The 22,975-nt window shown below is 32.7% G+C and overlaps 1 protein-coding gene across 2 annotated transcripts; it reads left to right on the top strand.

Moving 5' to 3' along the window:
• Positions 1-189: 189 nt before the first annotated feature.
• Positions 190-21,755, top strand: Bm2127 (Uncharacterized protein; the record flags this gene model as incomplete). 2 transcript variants are annotated; one of them, XM_043073687.1, is made up of 46 exons in its annotated part: positions 190-253; positions 368-638; positions 1,151-1,318; positions 1,421-1,529; positions 1,694-1,896; positions 2,198-2,408; positions 3,095-3,197; positions 3,349-3,446; positions 3,739-3,867; positions 3,996-4,127; positions 5,032-5,148; positions 5,536-5,682; positions 6,378-6,574; positions 6,736-6,881; positions 8,405-8,538; positions 8,800-8,931; positions 9,034-9,168; positions 9,286-9,486; positions 9,977-10,178; positions 10,419-10,561; positions 10,638-10,759; positions 10,868-11,114; positions 12,547-12,673; positions 12,749-12,911; positions 13,053-13,219; positions 14,059-14,142; positions 14,489-14,619; positions 14,791-14,974; positions 15,231-15,388; positions 16,169-16,263; positions 16,662-16,881; positions 17,011-17,194; positions 17,278-17,414; positions 17,515-17,548; positions 17,645-17,826; positions 17,925-18,100; positions 18,237-18,395; positions 18,723-18,870; positions 19,050-19,235; positions 19,446-19,619; positions 20,068-20,180; positions 20,526-20,664; positions 20,736-20,894; positions 21,002-21,168; positions 21,398-21,572; positions 21,672-21,755. In XM_043073687.1, 46 exons carry the CDS (start codon positions 190-192, stop codon positions 21,753-21,755), a joined length of 6,957 nt encoding a protein of 2,318 aa, XP_042929621.1. The 2 variants fall into 2 exon arrangements, with proteins under 2 accessions (XP_042929621.1, XP_001899328.2); XM_001899293.2 differs by lacking the exon at positions 14,059-14,142 and having other exon boundaries at positions 8,411-8,538.
• Between the last annotated feature and the right edge of the window lie 1,220 nt (positions 21,756-22,975).

Raw genomic sequence — 22,975 nt, 5'->3', positions numbered from 1 at the left:
TGAATAGTCATTAGATTTCTCCACTTATTTTTCACTATTCCATGATACTCTATATTTTATTTCATTGCTTTTTCTGTTACATTCTAAGTGATAAAAGGAAGTGTTTACAGGTGAACGTGAAAGAAGAGTGCGTTGATAAGGTGACTGTATTCCGATGATGATAAGATTTATTCACAACAAGAATTAAATATGGCTTTTATTTTGCTAAAAAAAGTTTTATACCGATTTGTTCTTCCAACAGCATTACTTACCGGTTTGTTTTAGAGTCTTATATGTTATACTGTAACTTTAATGTATTTTGATTTGAAGTGTGAGGTTGGATCGTTTCACTGTTTTGCATATTTTCCAGCTTTCATATTATTTCCAGGCGCATTCATCCGGCCATGTTTTATTTCCATCACCTACATTATTTTCGCCTTAATTGGTCCGCATTTGGGGCCCATATTGTCATATGGACCAATTCAACGGTCACTTCGTGTTTATTTCATTTCCGTCTTGCTAACGGCACTGCTTACTTCCGCTATTCAGTTGAGCTATCAGATTTATGAATCATTTTCTCAGCCGAATATCGATGAATACACCAAAACATGCAATATGTCAATTTTGAACTTTTGGTTGCGACAGATTGGATTAGTTAGGTATGTATTTGATCAGTTGACTAGTAACGAAATCTCCAGTATAATATTGTATGTGCAGACAAAATATTTTATTTACCAGCTATGTCGTGTTGACATTTGTTCCTAGATAATGTTGTATGGACTTACTTTATTTGATATTCCATTAATTTGAGTTCTGAAAAGGAACCAATACGTAACCGTTCGATTCTTATTGAGATCACAAGGTATTTTAGCAACTTAATGCAGTGAAAAATGTGTGATCTTGCCCACTACACAAACATATAAGTTTTACTAGCCAGTCAGCAGAGAATTGTAGCTTTTTTCTTTTTTTTTCATGTAGGCTGAAAATGTGTCTTTGTGATTTCGAAAAATATCAGTGATGGTTTTAACTGCTGAATGAATATCTATCTCATAGTTTGCATTGCAAAGCTAAAAGTGCTTTTCTGATAACAGTAATTATGACAAGGATAACAGTAATTATGGAGGAAGTTTCATGTCCAATAAATTCGAACTGTCATTTCGAAACTTTTCAGAATCAAACGTTATTCTGGCTTCGATACAATACGTGTAATTCTTCCTGAATTACTGGCACTTGTAGCTTCTCTTCTGGTTACAGGCTGTTGTTTTCTTATTCATCAAAATGAAGATTTCGGAAGTAGCAGCCATATCGTTAATGTGCAAATAGTACGGGAAACTTCAGGGTAATACTTCTAATCTGCTCTTTCATACTATTTTGATGTGTCGTATATTTCCTGAGTCACAGTAAACGTTACATTTTTTTTTTTTTTTTTTTTTCGTTTCAGCACTACTGAATTTACGAAAATAAGCAACAGTGAAGCATTGGTTTTGTTTCTGAAAAGGCTCTCAGACGTTGCAGTAATTTTGGCTCTCGGTTTAACCGGCATTTTTCAGGTTACTGAAATGCATAAGATTTGGTATTTAGTTTTGATTTTGAGTCCTAGCCAGATTCAAATTGAAGTAAAATGTAAATTTGAAATTTCTATCCAAAATTACAACGAAGTCATTCATTGTAATATTCTTTTTAAAAATTGAATGATTTGTTAATTATTTTTCAGCCATGTGTTCTCAACTCCATTTATTTCATTACATTTCTTTGTATTACAACGTTGTGGGCATTGTACAAACCCCTTCATTGCCATGTCTTCAATATTCTTAAACGTGTAATCATCTTCTTTTGTGCATTGCACTTCCTGTTGCTTTATATATATCAGATACCATTCTTTCAAACCATCATACTTGGACAATCATTTTTTGCTCGGTATGGTTTTCATATGTTTTCGCTAAAACTGAGTTTACTCCTTCGGCTACAAAAATTCCGTCTTGTAGGATAGTAATTTATTCTGGTTACTTTACCTTTTCATGTGGATTAGCAAAGTGACTAGGATGCAAGCCGTAATTTGGAATATAAATGATGATTAGTACTTCAAATTGTATTATTCAGGCGGTAATGGTTAGCAGAGATTAACTTGATTAGGTACAGCATTAATTCGTTTCAAAAATTTTGGATACTCTTGAATATATTTTCAGATTTAAAGGTTTTTAACTGCTATTTGTTACAGTTTGGTTGGTTTTGTCCCTATTTTATACACGGATTGCAATATGTGGTGGTCAGTGAATGTCATTTCACTTGATTATTGGACAACATTTGCCAATGCAGCAGCTGTACTAGTTCTTTATCACCTTCTAATTATTCAGTGTAGTTTTACAAGATGTGAAATTTATCGTAAATATAAGACTTGCGAAGACACTGGAAGTATAATGCATGATGAGGTAAGAGTTGTTTCTAACTGCTTTATCCAAACTTCTCTCGATGGCATTCAGTTATTCACTTCTATTTATTTTTTGATTTCTCAAAATTTGTAATGAATTTTCACTTCAGTAACTTTTTTAGATTATTTTTTTACTGGTTGAGTGTCAGTAGTTTTTAGTTGTAAAGTATATTTGTCTTGTTTTGCGGTGCTTGTTCTCCTTCCCTATTTGAAGATTAGTGCTAAATTCTTTTAAGCATTGAATGAGGATATGAATTCCAGATTCTATACAGTTATTTTTTTTCTTACTTCTCATATGTTGTTTCTTAAACTACATATTTTCGAATCACATTATAGAACGGGATCATGAAATACAGATCATTTTAAGGGGCAACTACTGATGTGGATAATGAAAAAATTAAATGTAGCTTGATGTAAATAAGCATGCTGGAGGGTGGGAGGGGGGGTTGGGAAAGGATTGTAATGATTCGGTAATTCGTAATGTTATAATTATTTAATTCAGATTTTCAAAGTTTAGTTTCACTTAGCATCCGCTTTTGTTTGCCTTAACATTCTTCAGTCAACCTTTGATTTATACGTTTTTACTTTTTCATTATTCGTATTACTTGTTAGATTTGATTTCTTCTTTGTTTTATCGAAATCATCTGCAACTGCATAGCTCAACATTCCTGTGTTTTTCTTTTATAGCTTCTTGCAAGCGATGCAAATTCTCACAGTGTCCGAAATTTATCACTGGATCAGGTTAATCCGTTTCATGCTGACCACGAAGAGATAGCAGTCGTTTTTATTGGTAATTTGTCATCTGTTTTTATGTTCAGTTCATCTTAGTTTTATTTATATAATATCTCATGCAAGAAATACTTGTAAATTTCTTTAATCTAAAGTTCTTGACTACCAGTATGAATTTTAATTCCGAATCGAATTAGAATCAGACTTTCCAGGACCAGGAAAGCATGAGACAGTAATATCTCAAGGATTTAGTGCTTCACTAACTTTTGTTTCCCATCATCTTCATGTTTTTTCTTTAATGGCTATGACGGTAATGTTTGGTTTTACTTTATTTTGCGATAAGAATGCTTCAAAAATATTAATTTTTTAGTGAATTGTATTCCTGTCTTTGCTTGAGCAGTGTTATTAGGCATATGTTTTCACTTTAGTTATAATTTAAACATGCAGTTTAGTTCACTAGAAGCTTGTTTAGCTGATATAAACTTGTCAAAAACTCTGCAGTGTAGTTTGTGATTGAAGGATTATATAAGAAACCGCTTTATGCATGTACCGGAAGCTCAGAATATTACCTCATTGCATAATATCACCATTTAAATTTTCAGTTCTGGGCTCTTCTTTACCACTCAGTATTTGGTCTGGTATTTTTAGTAGAAGCTTGCATTATTTTGGTTTTCAAAAACACACGCACTGTGGCACTTCGAGCATCACCACCACTTATGGCGTATGTTGAAGTCTGTTTTATTTTGTTGTTTTTTTTTTTTTTTTTTTTTTATGATGAGATTTAAGAAAGTTTTGTTTCGATAGTGATTTATTAATATTTATTTGTTTTAAATAGGTCTGAGAATAATTTTGATTTTAGTTCCTACTTGTTGCACAGTATGTGTGCAGCATGGATATCAAACATGAACTGCCGCAGTCAAGCTCTATGGAACTTATTGGTTTCATTTTCGCGTCTAATCGAACTGCAGCGTTCATTACTCTTGTCACTAAGGTTTGCTCTTTGTCGGGTGGGTAGAGCCTTCAGCATACTTCAGTTTCTAGAATTTCATGGGAAAATTTGATTTATTTTCTTTGAATTTCCTTTGAATCCTGTTTGAAAGAGGCAACAGTTTGTGAAACACTATGAAATAAGTTAGTAACCACTTCCTAAGATTGTGTGGAGAAGGAAGGTGGAGCAATGTTGAGTCATTTAATCAATGAAGGAAGTTTACTGAATGTGTTCCTGTATAATAAATGCAAAAATCACTGTGTAAAGAAATGATAAATTGCTATAAGGCAGAAGTTCCGTAAAAGGTGATGCTGAAAATGATGGAATAGCGGAGGAAAGACTGTTTATACCATGATTCTATTGCTTCTTAATTTCCTGCTGTTTTTTTCTATGCGTGAAGATAGAAGCTGACTTTTGAATGCATTAGAACTGGTGGGGAATTTTTTTTACGTTTTTAGTTGTCCTAGAGGGGAAGAGGCAGAGTTGGTGAGAGCAGTGAAAAGAGATTTTTACTTCTTTGGGGGTGGGTAAAATCTACTGGTATTAATCAAAATGGTTCAGATTTCTACATTTCTTAGAAATTTGTTAACTGGTTGCAAATTTGGTGTATTTTGTGTTGTTTAAAACTTCGAATAACTTTCGAAAACACTCATCTGTTTATATAATTTTGACTTCTGCAATCGCTTTTACATTTGGCTTGACTACCAATGTTTATTATCGATTGGTTAATAATTCATGAGACCCATGAAAAAGGATTGTAATACTCTACTATTTAGTTCACTAGAATTTTTTTATCTTTTTTGTCTTGAAACTATAAAATTCTGTCCTTTTGTTTTTTTTTAGTGTGAATTTCTTGCCATTCTATTTCACTGTTCATTATATTTTATGGAAGTTTTTGCACTTTCAGGGTTTATTGAGCTTGCCAGTTTTTGCACTACCTCGGGTATATCTTCATGAAAAATCTAGTACTAATTCAACAACTGGTCCTATCGGTATATCTGGTAATGAAGCATTGTCATCTCAGGTAAGTTTAGATATTGATTTGGTTTTCTTTTAACACTCATCATTTGCGATCATATTCTTCGCTTTGTCGGATAATATGGGTATGTATTTCGCAGGTTTTGGTGATAAATGTGAGACATGTGAGAGTTTTAGCAAACGTTTCTAGATTGTGTTTTGAATCGTTCTCCCTTTGCTAATGGGGTATCTCACTACATTGTTACTAGTTTTTGGCACTCTGCATCTGTAACGGTCTAGTTTTTTTACATTTGATGCAGCCACCTTATTATCCCTTGATTTCAAAAAATTTTTTAACGTATACATGTATATAGGTGAAAGTTACTTATTTAACTCGGTAATTTAATTTCTTTTTTTTTTGTTAAAGATAATGGTTTGATTGTTTGTTTACTAGAGTGCATTAGTTGGCGTTGGAGTGGTTGCAAAATACTGGATTTTTGTTGTCAGTTTTGTTTTGCTCGTTATTTCAATCCATTCACAGCCAGTTCTGTACACTGTTGGTTTTTTCATATCGTTCAGTGTGCTAATTATCCTGCTAGTGGTATGTTTCTCCCTTTTTAAAACAGTTGTGTTTTTAATATTATTAATTCAAATTCAATTTCATTCGGAGTTAAGTCTGATTTTATCAATCAAAAAATAAGTACTGTTATTCACTTTCAGTTAATCTGTTTTCTTAAAAGGAAATTTCCTATCAGTTAAAAGATCAAAAGACATTAGCCGTCTTAGTGTTTAACAAAAAAATTGTTTACGACATATTTATATCTCTAGTTTTTCGGAATCATCGTTATATCTTGTGGTAAATTGCTGTAGAGCAATTGAGTATTATTTATTTAGTTGAAAATAAAATTGAAATTTGATATATAGTCTTCTGAAAGTAATCCAGAAAAATAGTAAAACGAAGGTTTTCGAGCGGACAAGATAATAATTTACTTATATTAAACTTCATAATCATGCGTTGATTTACACAGGAATAGAATATGTCTAGACAGAAATAAATAGCGATCCTATTATTTTAACGTGTTAATTTTGTATGGAGTGTAATGTGTTGTACTTAATAGTGATTTCTTGGTTTTTTAATAATAATTCTTAAGTTTTCGAGTCTTTACTAATTGTGTAGGTAGAAAATAAAATATGATGGTCCTGGGATAATTCTTGAAACAGTTTATGTTATACCCTACCTAATTTGAATTTCTTAGGAACTGGATGCACATAAAATAAAATAAAATACTTTTTCAGTGTTCTTTTGGCTGTCTATGGCGTTTTTTATATAGTTACCTTGCATTCCTGACGATATATTCATTAACTGTGGTAATAGTCCTATATTGTTATCAGTTCCCAGCATTACCGTTGATCTGGCAGAAAGCAACAGGATTCAGTGATAACTGGAATCATGATATTGGCTTAATCAATTACAACCAAGAAAAAGATAAAGGGTAGGGATCTCTTTACATTTGATTCTAGTTTTGGGACTGTTCATGTTTTCATTTGAAATTTAATCCTGGGTGAAGATTAGTTATTATCATATGTCATTTAGTTCCTATTTTATAGCTTCACTGATATCTGTACACAACGATATTCAAGTATTCATTTTCAGATCTTTGCTAATTCATTTGGTTGGACCAATTTCACTTTTCATAGTGATCATGTTGCACATGAAATTCTTTTACGATCGATGGCGTCCGTTCTTTGCTGTTGTTTCAGGTGCCACTGATAATGAGATAGCTGCAGAAACTTTCGGTGGTAAGTTGTTTTTGATGCAGCTTCTTTAGCTTTCCTACAGCAGATCAAATGGTTGTAAAAATCTAAAGTTTGGGGTTCCTTTTTTTCTTTTTTTGTTTTTGCAGAAACTTCTTTATCGAAAAAGGAAAAGAGCCTCAAGTTCTCTGTAATAAGCCTAGCGTTATGATGCTCACTAGTTTAATTATCCATGTTCACGATTTTACCTATTTTTTCAAGTCCTGCTGAAATTACAATAGCGTAATGAATGTTTTTGGATAGCAGTTGTTATTGATCGATTTCAATATATTTATTTTTTCTTGGACTCTTTGGTTTATGTTTAACACAGGTTACAATTTAATGTATTGCAAACATCCTAGCTTCAGATGTTAAGTCATGAGCTATGTTATGAATTGTCTAAATAAAAATAACGGCGTACTGTCATTTCAGAGAACTTCTAGAGTTTAAACTTAATTGTCAAAGCTTTCGATCCTATTTCCCAATTACATTTTTTGGCACTTTCCTACAATTTAAGTTATACAGTCTTCCGTTTTTTGGTTCTCATGATTTTGCGGTGCTTCGAGAAACCAGTTCTTTGGATTTTCACATTTAAAATTCCAACTGTTCTCTTTTTTCCAATCATTCCTACTTAAATTCGTGATTATAATTTTGTTGCCTGTTGATTTATTCGACCTTTTTCTTATATATTATCAGGTTGATGAGGCGATTATCTTCAATCACTTGCAGTACTTAGGTAATGATTACACAGACAAAATCTGCGGAGCTCGTACAATATTTTTTTTCTTAAGTTTGTTCGTTGAGTAAGTATGGGATGGGCTATAAAAGCTTGTGCAAATGAACATTAGCTTGCTTCCTGTTCGTGAAAACAGTTTAAAATTAAATTATCTGAAGCTAATTTGTTTTTAGAATTACTTCCATGTAATAAATCGTAGATGTTGATTGTTAAAACCTTCCTTAGCATGTAACTGTTATTCTTACTTTAAATTCATGGAAATGGAGCTGAAATTATACTTTTCTTTTAGCTTGTTATTTTGAACAATTCCTTGCAATTATTAGTTATTCTAATTGAACTTTGCATAGTCAATTTTCGGTGATTTTATGCTGATATAATTACGTCGAGCAATTGTGGCTTGTTCTATTAGGTTGACATTCTGCAGCCTCTTTCATTTTTGCAGCAATCATTTAAGGTTTATTCAAATGGTAATAATTTGTTGCAGTCTCTCTCCCTCTCTTGCTTTGTTCATTTTGTAATGTCAGTTGTATGAAAATTCACTTCAAAATTTTTATCTTCTACATTCAACAACATGCGTATCATTTGTAGATTCCTTGGCAGGTAACTCATTTTTCTGCGTATTGTTCGTTTTTGAAATCTGGAATTTTTTAAAATTGGATTTGAAATATGTCTTGTCGTTACACATAAGTCATTTCTCAGGATGAAGGATTTTCAAGGGATAAGTGTTGAAAGTTTTGAAGAACTTTAGTAAGTATGTGAAACTCATTTTCATGCATGTAGATTATTTATTTAGTTACAGAGCAACAGATTTTTTATACCAAAGTGAGGCATATCGCAGAGTGTCTGGTGGAAGCGTTGTGGAACATTGCAGAAGCTCATGTGGCCAAACTTGTCATGTTTATCATAGTTATTGTTGCTGTCAATGATGTAAATTCATTGGTTTATTCAGAACTTATTTACCACTTAAAATTTATAAATAATAGCAACTTACGGATGTGGTTTTCGTTTTGTTAATTCTGATGGAACAACTTTCAGTTTCATTACTTTTGCTACTAAATTATTGGTTTGTTAGTGGCAGTGGTTGGAAGAAAATGCTTTTCATGTCACGTTTGAATGTTCGGTGCTGAAATAGGAAAATATTTCAATTGTTATGCTTTCATTTCCTATCTGGAACTAAAATTTCTGCAGATATGCGCCCTCAATTTAACATTAATGGTTTTAACTAGTATTGCTGTTTGTGTTCCATCAATCTCCTCGACTATTTTCCGGTTGTTATGTATATTCATATCAGCATTTATCGCAGTTAGAATGGTTTACCAGGTTAATTTTTTATTTTGTTATGATGTCCTCGATTTTGCAGAATACAATGGTGTCTTTATGCAAAATATACTTCAAGAAATAATTTATTGGTTAAATTTGCAGATGCATTTTGTGGTAGAAAAACCATTACCAGTATATTCGAAAGAGCTAATATGCAATTCATCTGAATACACTTTGAGTGCAACAGCATACTGGCTTGGTTTCCAAAAAGTACCGGTCGTCAGAAATTACATCAGTGTAAGTGAAGACTTTTAAATTTCATATCAGGAGTTAAAATTTAGATTCTAAAAGTTTGTACACCAAACCATTATATTTGCTTTCAAACATAGCCATATTTTACGTTATCTTTTGCAGGGTTTAATTGTTGCTTTATTAGCAATAGCATTACAAGCAATTGTTATCTATCGCCAGCAACATAAACGTTTGGTATCTGGGGCAAGTGTTCCGCCTCGTGGACTTGTGTTCCCGAAAGCAGATCCTAGCAATTGGGATACTAGTTTGGTTGATATGATCAAGTTTTTCTTCAATTATGGATTCTATAAATTTGGTTTAGAGGTACATTTATTTTGAAAATTTTAACTATATTATGATTATATTGACTTCTTTGCTATATATATATATATATATGTCTGTGCATGTAGAGTTCTGTTTTTAAATAGATTACCCTGGCTTCTTAGTTTAGTAAATCTGTCTTTCTGCAACTACTTAGTGAAGGGTCTTATGTTAACTTCGACGAACCTCGGTGTTGGACATTTACAGCCGATGTTTCTGCTTCAAAAGCGAAAGAAAATGTAGGGTATGAGAAAGCAAACTGTTTAACAGAAATAAGTATACGACGATTGTAAAATTGGAATGAGTTATGATGGAGTGTGTTAAATATCTCCGTGTATAATTAATAGATTAACCTCTGTTAACTGTGGCAGTTACAGTCAGGGCGAGTTTTAGTTAGCAGTAAGTTTTTTTTTTTTAAAAAAAAAAAACTATCTAAAAAAAATTTTTTTTAAATGAAATAATGAAATTCAGTAAGCTTTTTAAAAAACTGAAGTTGTCAATGACGATGATGGTCATAGTGGCATGGATACGAATGGATTTACTGGCAACACTTCTACTTATTTGGTTAATGGTATTTGTATTCAGCTCTCGTATAACTTGTCGTTGCTTATGGCCTATCTTCCTTCTTTATCTAACTGTCCTGTTTCCCTTGCAGTATGCTTTCTATGTTGGTTTGCCACCATTCCTTTGTTTCGGTATGTATTTCTATTTAAATTGGAAATATTGAGAAAAAAAAAAAATCTTTGAATGTGTTCCACAGTTCTTATTTTATGCTGTTAGTTTGTTTCTGCTTCATCTTTTTTTTTTTCATTGATATTTCTTCATTTCATTGCTTTTTCTTAGCTTTTCCCTCCCTCGAAATTTGTTTGGGGAATTTTGAAAATATATTCGGAAATGGTAAATACGTTCTTGCTTTGTATTCAAAGATTTTGCAGATTATCCATGGAGCAGGTGGTTATCAGATCCTTTGCAAAATGATAATTTGATATTTTGGTTGGATTTGGCTAGTTATCGCTTTCAGTTAGATACAAGGAAGTCAGTGGCGGACTTCCTACTCCTACTGATGGTTGCTTGTCAGGTAAATATTATTCATATTGGTTTCCAGATTTTAAGAAATCGTTTATTCAGTTTTTCTCCATTTTTATCCGTTTTAGGAATATGCTTTTCGAAATGAAACTGACTCACCAGCAGGTGACAATGAGTCCATTTATGCGAGCAGCGGACGTAATGGTTTGAGACGGGATAATCCAACATATGATTTCATTGCCCAACAGCGGTCAGTATACTGTTTCAAAAACCTCTTTTTATTGATTTTCTTAGAATCTGATGTATTAATTGAACAGCTTAACCTGTGAAGTATTATTTATGTTGAAATTTTTTCTAGGAGTTTTGTCGACTTCTTGAAAATAATTGTCTTCATGTACGGGCACTGGATAACTGTTGTAATGGTATTAGTAGCTGGTTTGGGTGGAGTATCTTTGTTTGCCCTTGGTTATATTATTTTGGCGTTTTGGATACTGTGGCAAGGAACAAGTTTATATATTGTGCTAGATTATCGCAAGACTCTCAAACGGTGGAACTTACTTTTGTACTATACAGTATTTGTCATGTTTTGTAAAGTTGTCTTGCAGGTAATTGTTTCTAGCATTTATGATATGTTTCCGAGTTCTCCAGGACTGTTTAGAATTTGGCTGACATGATCTTGATGTAATCGAGATATGACAGCACTTCAAGAAAAGTTATGTTAAATTTATCCATTCAAAGTTGTACTTCCATTTCTACTGGGCATTCCAGTGTTCACTTTTACTTTAAAAAGCTTTCTTTTGGGTACCATTCAGCAGTGCTGTAGTAAGTGAGGCAAGAAATATAATATGCCCAAAAGTCGTACTTCTGTATGGATTCCTGTCCTATTCGGCGTGACATTGATTAGGTTTAGAATTTCTTTTTTTTTTTCGCAACAGTAAAACAAAGTAGAATATTCTTTGTATCTTAACTTTAGAATAAGATTTGGTGATTGTTTCTCAGAAATTAGTCGTACTATTAGTACTACATCAACTAATGGCACTTTATCATCGATTGCTGTGATCAGATATTAGTGCATATTGATTATTTACATATTGACTGAATACTCCCCTAGCTTTGAACTATGATATATTTAAATTACCACCAGTGTCCGAAAAAGTCCAGCATCTTTACTCTCTAAGGGAATTTGTAAATAAATCTTTCGTTCCCTCCATTTTCACTCATTTTTTTTGAAATCTTTTGGAAAAATTTTTCTCTGTCGTACTTTTTTTACCATTTCAAAACAGTGTTTGTCTTTGTTTAAAGCACACAGGTAATGAATGCTTCTCTTATCAGGAAAATACAGAAACATATCTGAATTTTCGTACATTCATTAGAAAAGTGATCGTCTTTATTCGTAACTTTGTAATTCAGTGCATCTCAAGACAAGAAAAACTTCGGAACACGAAAAATCTTGGGGGAACAAATTCCAGTACAAAAGCTAAGATGAATTTTAATGACTGTAGTCATACCATTGGTTGCCGTCGATTTAACAGCTTGAAGTATAGGAACAACATGGTACTGCGCAATGGAGCAATAACGGTTTTGGGAAGCGTTTCATTTACCTATTCTAGCTTTGGTATCCTTTTGAATCATACGTTACCGACATAATCTTTTTTACTTTGCGTCACCGATTTCGCAGTTTTAATCTGGATTGCCAGATTTATATTCCTTTTTCTCCTGATATTTGAAATATAGAATTACAATGCAACTTACAAATAATTTATGGAGGTTATCAATCCAACCTATTCAGCCCATTAATATTTTTGACTGGTATCATAGAGATGCTAACGCTGAAGATGTTCTTTTCCTCTAGCTAGTAATATCCCTGATTTTCAAGTCCACCTTTTCTTTTTTCGTGAGTCCAGTCATATGTTAAAACTGGTTTTTGTTGGAGATTTTTGAACAGATTTGGAAATCTCGTTACTTTATTATTGACTCTAAAACAATAAATTAGTTTTTTTTAAAAAAAAAAAAAAAAAAAAATTTTCTGTGTTTCAGATTTTTGCATGTGCTTTTGTCCATACGCTGATAGAAACAAATCTCTGTTGTATTCGTCAGTTGTTTAGCATTGTTTGTGTGAGCATAATTCCTGGCAGAATAAACAATTATTACTTACCCAGTGAACGTAAGTTATTAAATTCAAATTTGTGCTTTCAGAATTTTCAAACTGATTTTTGATGAAGTATATTATTTCTTTCAGAACAAGAATTCGACAAAGAATGTGCAGTGCAAAAGTCAGAAACACAAATAGGCTTTGACACATTTGCATTTGGCTTATTAGTGTTACAACTTCGGATTTTTAATTCATGGTATTTCCAACACTGTGTGGTTGAATACCGATCTACAGCTGTGCTAATGAATCGGTATCATATGATTTTCCAACATGCTTGGATATCTAGGAATATGCACTAGAATATCTCGGATCGATTAAATTCGAATGGTTTTTTTAAACTAATGATTTCAATTAAATCCTTCCTCAGTCAGTCGGACTTTTTCCTTTTCAGTGGCACGGTTCTTCAAGACCAGCTTATAGAAAGAGAGATGATAGAGCAGAAGAAACAGCAAGAGAAAAAATTCAAAAATATTAAGATGCGTACGGATCAAATTCGTAAAGACTACGAAAAACGTCTAAGCAAGGCTGGCGCTTTTGTGCCGCAAACATACAGCCAAGGTCTGTTTTTCCTTTTAAATTTTCTTTATTGTTTCCACTTGAGTTTTCTTCCACTTGGACTGAATATAGAAAAACTCTGTAGTTTTTTTTGGCATTTGGCTTTTCTCCACAGTTCTGCGGGTCTTGAAATGTATCAGTTGAAGGTCAGAGAAATCGAAATGTAATATCATTTTGACTTATGCTTCCGAAGCTAGATATATTTTGATATATCTTATTATTAAATAGTAGTTTCTTCACTTTTCAAGTTTTCAAATGAACGACTTTAGAATCATTTGCTAAGAATATCCAACGAAGGACGATAGATTTCTTATATTCTTTTATTAGAGTTCTTTTTCTCTTCAAGGCTTGAATTCGAGTACTGCCGATTTCATAACTGAATTTTGGAATATCGCGTACATTTAGCACTCTTACATGGTTTCCAGTTCAAATCTTAAGTTTCTGTCGTATTCTCTTATTTAGATGTAGGTTTCTTGGTTACTTTTTTTGTTTTCATCGGTTTTTTTTATCTGTGATTCAGGTTTCAGTTTCCAGCATTACGCACTGTTCACTTATTCGTCCATCAATGACACAACTTTTGTTTTTGAATGAAACTTTATATGTTTCATTTATTATAAGTTCTAAAGGTGTTATAAAAATTTGGTTCGGTTATTCTGGAGTTTCTTCATTCTTGTTCATTTGCTGCTCTTGTTTTTGTTTTCAAACTCAGCGGTGTTACTAATTTTTCAAGCCGCATTATGAATACTTTTTTTAGGGTATGAATCTTAATATTTCATTTTTTTATGTTCCTATTAGTGTTTCGTTCTTTACAAATCCACTGTTATTGTGTTTGGTGTGTCCAGGAACTGAGGCGCATTATCCGAACAATCCTAATCCGTGGTATAGGCTGAGCGATTCGAGTGAACGTTCGGACTACCGAGTGCTTGGTTTGTTTTGAAAAAATCCCTCTGCAAACGTTGCTTGGCCTTTTATCTACATAATTGTGCTTCTAACGGCATACACTTTTTATCTAACATTCATATATGCTAACCTATTTAATCACTTCAGTTTCGCTCCAATTTTTTCCACACATGAAACATTTGCTGGACCTTTCTTTTTTTCTCTATTTCTTGTACGTTCAGGTTTTCCTAAATTTTCTGAAAGAAGACGAGATAAAAGCACCAATCTCAAAATCAAGAGATATCTTACGAAAATGATTACTTTCGATATCAACGTGAATACTTTGAATAGAAGCTGTTAATGCAACAAAATTTCCTGCTTTCATATTTTCAGCCAAAAGAGCTGGTGATTATTATATGTTCGAATATGATCCATCAGAGGATGCACTAGATGAACCAGTGGAAACATTTGTTCCAGAAGTGACACCAGGAGCCAGTGATTTTAACAAATTAGACCCAGCTCAGGTTAGTTTATTTATGCTTTATTTTTTTATTGAGATTTATTTTTTTAGGAATTGGTGAGTCAAGTCAGAATTGTTGCGGGCATATTTACATCAATTCTGTAAGTTCTGAGCAAGCATACTTTTGATTCATATTTCTTCTTCACATTTTTGAGCTCACATATTACTATTTTAGCTGATGCATACAGCTGTGCAACGTGACCTTGATTTGTCTCAAACTTTGGATGCTATTAATTCAGCTGAACGAATTGAAACTGATGAAGAAAGACGTATGATTAAAGCTGTTTCGGACGAAATGAAACCATCCCGACAAATGGTAGTAGTGTCGGAATTATCAGAAAATGAAGAACGGAAGTTCGGTATTCTCTTCTATTAATTTATAAGCTGTTGATAGCATAGGTTGGCCTCCAGCAATCGGTAGTTTTAATGACTTCTGTAATTCAGCTATTTGTCTTTTCCGGTCTAGTTGTATTGTAGCATAGTGAGATAACCGATAGTTTCAAGTTAGTTGTTTAATCCTGTCTCACTTTGGTTTGAACAGCTTAAATTTGCTTTAGAAAATTTAATGTCTTGAATTGCTTTGTATTATTAGAATTATAACCTGGAAATTTTCAGAAGGGCAAGTTTTAGCAGGATTATGTTTTCTGCAGAAGATCTTCACTGCTGCGCTTGGTTGGTCTGTCGCTTTCCTAAACCGTAGATCTCGTGAACATCGATATGTTGCTTATGTCCTTGGGAAAGAAAAAGAGAAGCTAAAGGAGAGGCTGAAACAGGTATTGTTTTGTTATAATTTTTGAAATTTTTGCGCATTATTCTGTCATTTATCATGCCTCTGATTTCATCCCCATATTTTGAAAAGGTCGTCAGATAAATAGTTGGTTTTTGAAAAATAATGGTAATGCTGCACTCATTTCCAGTATGTTTGAGTTAAATAAAATAATTCATAAATTAGTTTTAATCTGGTTCTTTGTTTGAAGTGTCTTTCAAACTCTATTTTTACAAAACGTAACTGGTTTTTTCCTTAGATGTTGTCATAAAGGTTGCAGGAGTTGTTCTGGAAGAACTGATTTGCTCTTATGTCAAAATTTTTGTTCCTGTAACATAAACATACTACTGCTTGTTGTTCTGTCATAATAAATCAAAGCTGCAACTTGTTAGAAGCGATAGCTCTAGTGATACTTCACAGTTTATTGGTTTATAGAATGTAGTAGAGTGTGAGTTTCTTAAGTCTTGGCTTTAGAATATCCAAATACCATGTTATTGTTGCCAGTGCCAATTAATCGTAGTGTGGATATAAATTCGTAAATTCATTTTGCTGGTTGATTTAAACTTAGCGGATTGTGATTTTAACAGTTCACAACTCAAAATTTTCACCATAAGTGTGTATCTGTGTGTGTGTTTCATTACTAGAGATGTCTTGGTGGAGAGAAAAAATTCCGCTGGGTTTCATAAAACACTTGACGAAAGTTTTTACCAATTTTTATTACTTCTAACCGATTTTCTTGGAATTTCTGGTCTTTATTATGTTGCGAATCCCGTGAGTACTATTTTAGCCACTGGTGGATACTTCCAAATCAGTGTTTGACATTCGACAGGAATTTAATCAGCAAAATTTACGTTGTGTCACAAACGAAAAGGACATTGAAAGGTTATTTTGATTTTTTGTTGAAATTTTGTCATCTGTGAAGTTATTCCGAGAATTTTCCTAACATACAAATTATTTTTAAGTTTTTGATATTTAGCATATATTTAACACAGTTAACACATATACGAGAATTTTTAACATTTAGCATATAATTATTTCACCTGGAATGTCACTATATTTAACCTATAAAATCTGATGCTTTTTTTTTTCTGTGATCCATAATTTAAATGAATATTTAGTAACAAACATTTTCGAAAAGTATTTTTTTAAAGTGATAATAATTAGAAGGTATCTTTGACAATTATTTGACCTGGAATCTCGCACTTCATATAGTTTTTTTTTTCTTGGCTAGTACAGTTTAAGCTTTCAACTGGGTATGAAAATAAGACTTTTGTTTTAAGATTAGAAGGTGAAGTGGAGAATCAGTGGGAACAGCGAAATGTGTTTTTGCGCTTCGTAAACGCAGTTGGATATTGCATTGCTGCTCATACTGATGTTATTTGCTACCTTCTGGCCATAATCAACCATGCCCGATGTGCTGGCATCATTTCATTACCACTACCTCTTCTCATTTTCTTTTGGGGTTCCTTAACAAACCCTCGTCCAACAAAGATATTTTGGGTAATTTTTCTTGAGTTTGTTTTGGGTCCATCTGATTTCTTCATATCTATGACTTGTATTTCTTTGCCGGCATTAAATTCAAACACAATTGGGAATTTGGTGAAATAAGCTTTTAATTATATTTTTTAGATTGTAATGATAACTTACACAGAATTGATAGTAGTTATCAAATTTGTCGCGCAGTTTGGTTTCTTCTCGTTTAACAGCACTGCAAATATTATCAGAACTGCTAATTCTGTTGATTACCTACCCGGAATTTTGGGCATTCGAAAGACGGATTATTATGCTTTCTGGGATATCACCTTACTTGTTGGTACATTTTAAATTCAGAAATTTTTTTGGTGATAAAACCATTGAAATCGATAAATATTTTGATTAATATTCCACTGTTTTCAGCTCTCTTTTTCCATCGCTATATGCTTCGAAAATTGGGTCTATGGAAGGGAACAGATGACATGTTTAAAGCATCAATTCCGCTTATAGAAATAAGCAATCCTACTAATTCCAGTTTGTCGGATACAACGCAAATGAATGTATGTTTTTCATTTACATGGAAGTCAGTTTTGTTGTTTCTGTAAAAAATATACAAAAGAACTGTTTCTCATTCTTTTCGACATCTTCAATAAATTTCAGACTGATTTCGGCATTGTACCAAGGACAAAAGAAGGTAAGTCCATTACTTGCCTTTTTTTCTGATCTGAAAAAGTATGAAATTTCAGTTCTAAAAATATTCCTCGCCATCATCTCCGTTTGAAAGTTGCAGCTCCAACGCATATTAAACGCATCAAGCATTTCTTTAATACGCTGTTTAATCCACCAGTTCGATATATAAAAGATTTATATCCGTTCATGTTTTTGATGGATGTATTATCTTTCTTCGTAGTGTCCTTTGGCTTTTCTTCCTTTGATTACGGTGGTACTGGAAGCGTTGTACGAGATATCAGCGTAATATTTTTGGAATTTTTGATTTTTTTATCATATAAAAATTGTTGACAGAATTTACAGTTGCATTGTTATTTAACTGACTTAAACATACTTTTCAGTCGAATCGTGTTCCAATAACATTTGTAATTATGCTTATTGTAATATCACTGATGATTATCATCGACCGAGCTTTCTATCTTCGAAAAGCCGTAAAATGCAAATTTCTCTATCAGTTGGTTGTTGTTATTTTCCTCCATGTTTGGATATTCTTCGTTTTACCGCAAATAACTTACAAGTCAGTTGATTAAACATTTTCAGATGGTAAATTCAAATTTCGTTGACTGAAGGCAGATTAACAGTGTACTGACTTGCATTAGTTTTGGTAGTGTTTAGTGAAGAATTAATATCTAAATTATAAGTAAAAATTTCAGACCTTCTTGGCTGAACAAAACTGCCCAATTTCTATACTTCATTAAATGCATATATCTCCTAATTTCCGCCTGGCAGATCCGTAATGGATATCCGACACTGTGTGCAGGCAATCTTATAACACATGCATACGGCATTACGAATATGATATTCTTCAAACTGCAAGTTATTTTTATTATCAAACTGGTTCAAACATTCAATTTATTAGTGGGTTGTGGGCTGTATTCACTGGTCAGACAGATGTCAGTGCCAGTTTTCGAGATATTTCATTCAATTCAACCAGTTGTTGGTTACTAGATGATTTAGATCTCTTGGTTTCAAGTGTCTGCTTGGCATGCTAAAAACTTGCAGTAATAACTCGTACTGCTCCTCTTCATTACTCAAAGGTTGCTATTTTTTACAGCAGTGAAGTGCCAAAATCAAATTTATTCGTAGTTTTAAAAAATAAAATTCTTATTGTTTTGATTATAGTAAAGTGTTATTTCCAGATTTATGGCCGTCCCATTCTTGTTTGAATTACGTACGGTCACTGACTGGACTTGGGCTGACACTTCTATGCCGATGTTTGATTTTTTCAACATGGAAAACTTTTATGCTATTATTTACAATCTGAAATGTGCTAGGATGTATGAGAAAGTAAGTTATTAATAATTATATAATATTTGCCTCTTTTCGTATTTTTCTATATTACTGTTTTATATAATTTAACATTTTATTTTTTGCTTTTCATGATCTATCTTTGTTCATTTTAATTGCCAAATATTTATAAATTCTACCGATTTTGTTTTTTTAAATGAATTTAAGTGAATTTCCAGAACTTTCCGACTCCAAGAGGTGTAGCCAAAGGCGTTGTAATCAAATATTTAATGGGCGTACCAGTGATATTGGGACTTATTCTTCTTATCTGGCTGCCGTTGCTTTCATTCTCGCTCCTGAATAGGATTGGTATTGTATTACCACCGAATAATGTTGTGTTGACCATTGGAGTTGAAGGCTATCCCGTAAGACTTTATCGTAACTTTCATAGAAAAGGGAACTTTAATTTCAACAATGTTTTTAAATAAAGAATTAAGAAGAGTAAGTAATCTCTAACAATTACTACTATTAAGAAATTTAGGATCAGTACATGTGGTGAATTATGAATTAAGATTGCATATTGTTTTTATGAATTAAGGATAGATTCCTTGGTTTTTATACTGCTAAAATTCTAGTCCATGTTCACTATCGAATCGCAAGGTATTGAATTGGAATTCCTGACTGATGCTGAATATGTCAAATTAGAAAATGCTTTCTCTGAGCACTACACTTCCTCGGACACAGAGTCGATATTAAGAGCGCGTCATGCTGTTGCATTTATCAGAGAATACAATCGGGAAAGTGTTATGGTAAACTGTATTTAATTTGTGTTCATTGCATAGGAATATGTTATAATAGACGAAAAACTGCATCCGAGGTGTTCATACAAATCTTTCCGTGATATGCAAGAAGCACTATAATTTTATCACTGAAATACTTCCTGTTAGTAATTTTCTTATTCATCATAATGAATTTTGACTAAAAATTTCTTGCTATATAACCTGAGTTTGAAAAATACCTACTAAACAGTGAACTCCAAAAAAAAAAAAAAAAAAAGATTAGATTTGTTATTTTTTATATTTCTTAATAGAATCTATGTGATGCACAAACCAGGGATGCTTTCAGCATCTCTTTTAAGTGGCATCCGTATAAAACTTCACTTGCATCCTTATTATTTCTAACTTGACGATATGCAAAAGCAAGCATGTACTGTATTTTATGTGGTATCAAGCAAGAAACTTCTCTATATGCTTTTAGAAAGTGCGTTTCCGCCCTGAATCACACATGCCATGGCTGATTTCGAGCGATGCATTGGTTGCTATGAAGTATGAACTCAAAGAAGGAACAAAACGATTGAATGCCATCGTGAAGTAATCTCTAGTGAACTTATGTTTTTGTAATCTTAGATTGTAGGCTATATTCATTTATATTTATTAAAATTCACTCAATAGATTTGATAATTGTCGGTGGGTTTAAACTTACATAAACATTGAAAGTTGGGAAGGTAAATAACAAGTTTTTCAGGCTAATATCTTGTTTTGTTTTGAAAGTTGATTTTTTTCTGTATCATCTTCCAGGACTTCAATTCTAAGGAGTTTTTCCCGTGAAGTGTTTGCATTCATCCATACACTTCACCTTTATGTATCGTTCCTCTGAGAAATTAGTCTTACATTTATTATCATGCGGATAATAAATGAATTGATGTTTTTTTCAAGATTCACGTGCGAGCGCCCTAACAGTAGACATGCTGATTATTCTACACAACATTCTTATACATTAACCATTCCTTTACCAGTAAATTCCACTATACGAAGCGAACTGGCCGAAATTGTAGATGGTCAATACAATCATAGTGTGAGTTTTAACATTTGATTTCCCTCTTCATATTTTTCGAATTGTATAATTGTTTTAATGCAAATCTATAGATGTTGTTGGAAAATGCGTGGCCACCATATGTAATTATTCCCAATGAAGGAAATGTGAAACTGGCTTCTTCCTTACTTCATGTGATCAGTGGGTCAAATCCAAAACTTTGGGAAGCTTTTTCCAATATATCCATGAGACTAAGAACCGTTTACACTTCGGTGAGTGTTTCATCTGTTGGTCGATATTTTAAAAGTCTTGAATGTAATCAAATAACATAAATGGGAAGTGAGTTTGAAGAATCTTAAAGAGTAGGTATTTATTTCAGGAAAATAAGATATGGAGTGCATCACTGATTCAAAATAATGAAACTGCAGCACTTACGTTACCACTAGAAGACATTAAATACGAAATTCGCCCGGAAAAGTACCTGCAGATGATTGTGTTCGTAGATCGTGTATTCCCATCATTTGTTAGCAAATATGTCCAAGGAGGGTATGCAGTTTGAATTTTATCTTTTAGAAAGCAGCTAGTCTATTGAAAGCAGTTACTTCTTAATCCGATTCAAACTCTCTTCACTGACCATTTGCAATACATAACTGGCCTTCCGCTTGTTGAAGTTTTTACAGATTGATTAATATTTTATTTTCTTGCATATTTATACATTCTTATTGTCAGCGACGTTGACAAATCCCAAACTGACTCCTTAATCTTTGTTTTCCAGTATTATTGCAATGTACCTAGCTGTAGTCATGTTAGTGGGACGTATGATACGTGGTCTTGTAATGAATGCTGGTTTGGAAGTCATGGTTTCTGAAATTCCGAATCCGGATCACTTACTTAAAATATGCCTTGATATATATTTGGTTCGCGAAGCGAAAGATTTCGTTTTAGAACAGGTCTGATTACTTTGCTTATGGGAGATATTACTTTCCATAACAAATTTTCGAATTGTTATAAAATTTTACATTGCATGTATTCTCAGTAATATTTTGAAGGATTTATATGGCAAATTGATCTTTCTGTTTCGATCACCTGAAAACCTTATCAAATGGACACGAAATAAAGTCAAAGCTGATTAATTTGAGAAACCTGATCGACATTTCTGATTGCTTATCAAAATATTTTACAAATATAAGATGTGTGTATTAAAGCCAATTATCAATATACATAATTCTGATAATTGAGAATGAAGGTTCTGTGTACGTAATTTGATATTTATTATAATTTTGTGAGCTTATACATAACCAAAACAAAAAGTTTTTGTATTTTATGACTGCAAAAATATTATATTTTTCTTTCGTTTCAGATCACCTAAATTTTTCTTTAGTCTGCTGCTTATTGCTTTAAAAATCATAATGTTTTATAAATTCGTACTCTGAGTTGTTTCTAAAACCTTTCGATCAGTCTGATTTGAGCTTAACCGATCGTGTTGATTAGATAGCTCGTCAGTTCCAAATGCTACGCTATTAATTAATAGCTTTTTTTCGAAGTATATTGATTACGAGATTTTATGTATTTGTTGAAGATCCCCTTGATTGCTTAAAGTTTTTGATTTTTTCAACTAATATAAGACGTTGGGCACTACTTCAAACAGGTTATCTTTTCATCGGAATTGTTGCACATTTCGTTATAACTAATGTTTACATTTATGAAAAGAAAAAAGAACACGATATCTGTTCTCCTCAACTTGTTCTTATTTGGAATTTCTTATCCGTTTGTTCAACGTTTAAGCCTACTCAGCGGGATTATTTCATAATATATAAAATATGTTCCCATTGTTGTTCATGAGATCAATACCGTAGCAGCCTTTGCAACTTTCTTACTTTTTGCTTTTGATTTTTTTCAAATATTCCCTGATGAAAATTTTATTCCCACAAGCTGGTAAGCCACACACATTTGGATACAATAACGTTTTGGTTACGAATGATATAAATAAGTTCTGGGAGTTTAGTGAGCATTGTGTAAAATTTGTAGACATGAATGACGATGAGCAGGAAGTATAGTGCTGAAAAATTTGGTTGCGAGACTGAAGCACGCAATTATTTTATGTATCTGGAGTAAACTGGATTATCGTCACTTATCGGGGGATTAAAAAAATAAGATGTGAAGGAAGATCTTACTGATGATTGGATTGTGGGGTGAATTTTTAATAAAAATATTCCGACAACAATCATCTAATGAGAGGAGAGCGGAGAACTTTAGAAAATTTTTGGATTTTAGGTTAGCATTCCTAAAGCCAATAAGCAGGCCAGCAAATATTTCATTAGCAACGCCTCTGTGGAAGCAAGAAGGCAATCAT

The sequence above is a fragment of the Brugia malayi genome (assembly GCF_000002995.4).
Source record: "Brugia malayi strain FR3 genome assembly, contig: Bm_v4_ChrX_scaffold_001, whole genome shotgun sequence".
Lineage (NCBI taxonomy): Eukaryota > Metazoa > Nematoda > Chromadorea > Rhabditida > Onchocercidae > Brugia > Brugia malayi.
The sequence above is the reverse complement of the archived record's forward strand: the minus strand, read 5'-3'. Positions and strand labels throughout refer to the sequence as shown.